Below are 1858 nucleotides of genomic sequence, written 5' to 3' on the forward strand. Positions count from 1 at the left end.
CGCTACCTCCTAAGACTAAGTCCCCTAACAACCAACCCACCACCACAAATCATCCTCCACCCCCTATAGCAAAGCAATCCATGGCCACAAGACTAAGAGCTAAACAAGCCGAGCATACAACCAGAATTGACCTAACACCTCCAAAAAGGGTGACAAAACAAGGTTGTCCGGCTATCATGTTTAAGAGAGAAGACTACATGGTTAAGATGGCCGAATCATGTAAGTATACTCTCATAGGCAAGTTCTACAGTCCAATGCCCAAGATGGAGGTAATTCGAAAGAAGTTCATTAGTCAAACTGAACTTCGAGGCAAGGTCAAGATTACCCATTTTAATTCTAGACATATATATATTGACCTTGATAATGAACACGATAGAACTACTGTACTAGATAGCAAGCGAATGTATATTGATGGTGTCTTTATGAGATTTCAAGTTTGGACCCCTACTTTCGATCCAAACTATGAAACCCCCATTCTCCCTGTGTGGGTCATACTCCCGGAGCTCCCATGGCATTGTTTCCATAAAGAATTTGTTACGCTCCTGCTTGCGGACGTGGGACAAGTGCTGCACTTGGACATGGCCTTCATGCAAAAGACGAGGGGGAGCGTGGCAAAAGCAAAAGTCCAAATGGACATCATCAAGCCTAGAATCCAAAGTGTATGGATTGGATTCGATGAAAATGATGATCCAAATGGAGAAGGAAGATGGCAGGACATCGAATATGAAGATGTCCCCCTTTACTGTACTTACTGCAAACACCAAGGTCATACTCCTCTTGCTTGCCCCGTCAGCAGAAGAGATACAGAACGCAACAAGGCCAAAGACAAGGAAGAAGAGCCAAAGAAAGATGCGTCGCCAAAAAACACAGGTATGATCTCTACTCCTATTGTCTTAACTAATGCTATAAGTTTCAGGCAACAGGTACCACTAGAAGAAACCACCACCACAAATCAGGAAGGAAGTCGCAAAGCACAGGAGGACTCAACCAACCAAAACAGGAATCAAATCTCAAACAACCAATGGGAAACCCAAAAACGAAGAAACTTCAAAGGTAAGACTCAAACTGTGCAAAACACCCAAACGATACAAGGCAACACTCAACAGGTATATAGACCCACTCAAGCCATGAATACAGGTATTGATTGTAATATTGTTGCTATGACTGATGCAATTCAAAATGGACAGCACGAGCATCAACCAGGTATTGACTCAATGCTCCCAATCCCCCATGGCTCCCCCAGTAGTTTTAATGTATTGAATGTTTTAACTGCTGCTGCTGAAGTAGTTAACGGAGGTGAGGATGGTGGGATTCAGGAGAAGCCAACTAACCTGCAGGAAGGGGTATCCAGAGGGGGGGTTGTGTCTCATGTTTTGCATGAGAACCTTATGGTTGACCCTAGGAATGACTTTAGAGCTCCTGCTACCACTTCACATATTCAGCATTCTTCTTCCCAGCATGTTAATAAAAGAGATTCTGTTGATGCTCAAAAAATGGCCTCCAAACTGCCCCCTGCTGTGACCATTGGATGTGAGACCGCAGTTGATTCTGGAAGGCTTTCAAGTCCTTCTTTGAGAACTGAGCAGCAGCAGTTCAGGAGTGTAGATGTAGGGGCAAACTAGAGCCAAAAAATGACTCAACAGGTTGCTCAGAACCTGCAAGTCTTGGGAGGTTCTGCAACTGTTGGCTTGAGGGAAGCTATACATGTCCTGGATGCTACTTCAGCTGCTACTATGGAAGAAAATAGGGTGCACAATAGGGCCACTCAGATGCAGAAACAAAGACCTGCAGATGCTCCTATTCCCACCAAGAAAATGACCAATACTGCAGCCCCCTATCAGCCTCAAAACTCCCAGGA

The 1858-nt window shown here is 44.6% G+C and overlaps 1 protein-coding gene across 1 annotated transcript; it reads left to right on the top strand.

Annotated features, from left to right (window-relative positions):
• Positions 1 to 651: 651 nt before the first annotated feature.
• Positions 652 to 1622, top strand: LOC129892990 (uncharacterized). The gene is made up of 2 exons (XM_055968487.1): positions 652 to 1106; positions 1188 to 1622. The coding sequence occupies exons 1-2, from the start codon at positions 873 to 875 to the stop codon at positions 1620 to 1622; spliced, it is 669 nt and encodes a 222-aa protein (XP_055824462.1). The 5' UTR covers positions 652 to 872.
• Positions 1623 to 1858: the final 236 nt, after the last annotated feature.

This window comes from Solanum dulcamara, chromosome 6 (assembly GCF_947179165.1).
Source record: "Solanum dulcamara chromosome 6, daSolDulc1.2, whole genome shotgun sequence".
Classification (NCBI taxonomy): Eukaryota; Viridiplantae; Streptophyta; class Magnoliopsida; order Solanales; family Solanaceae; genus Solanum; species Solanum dulcamara.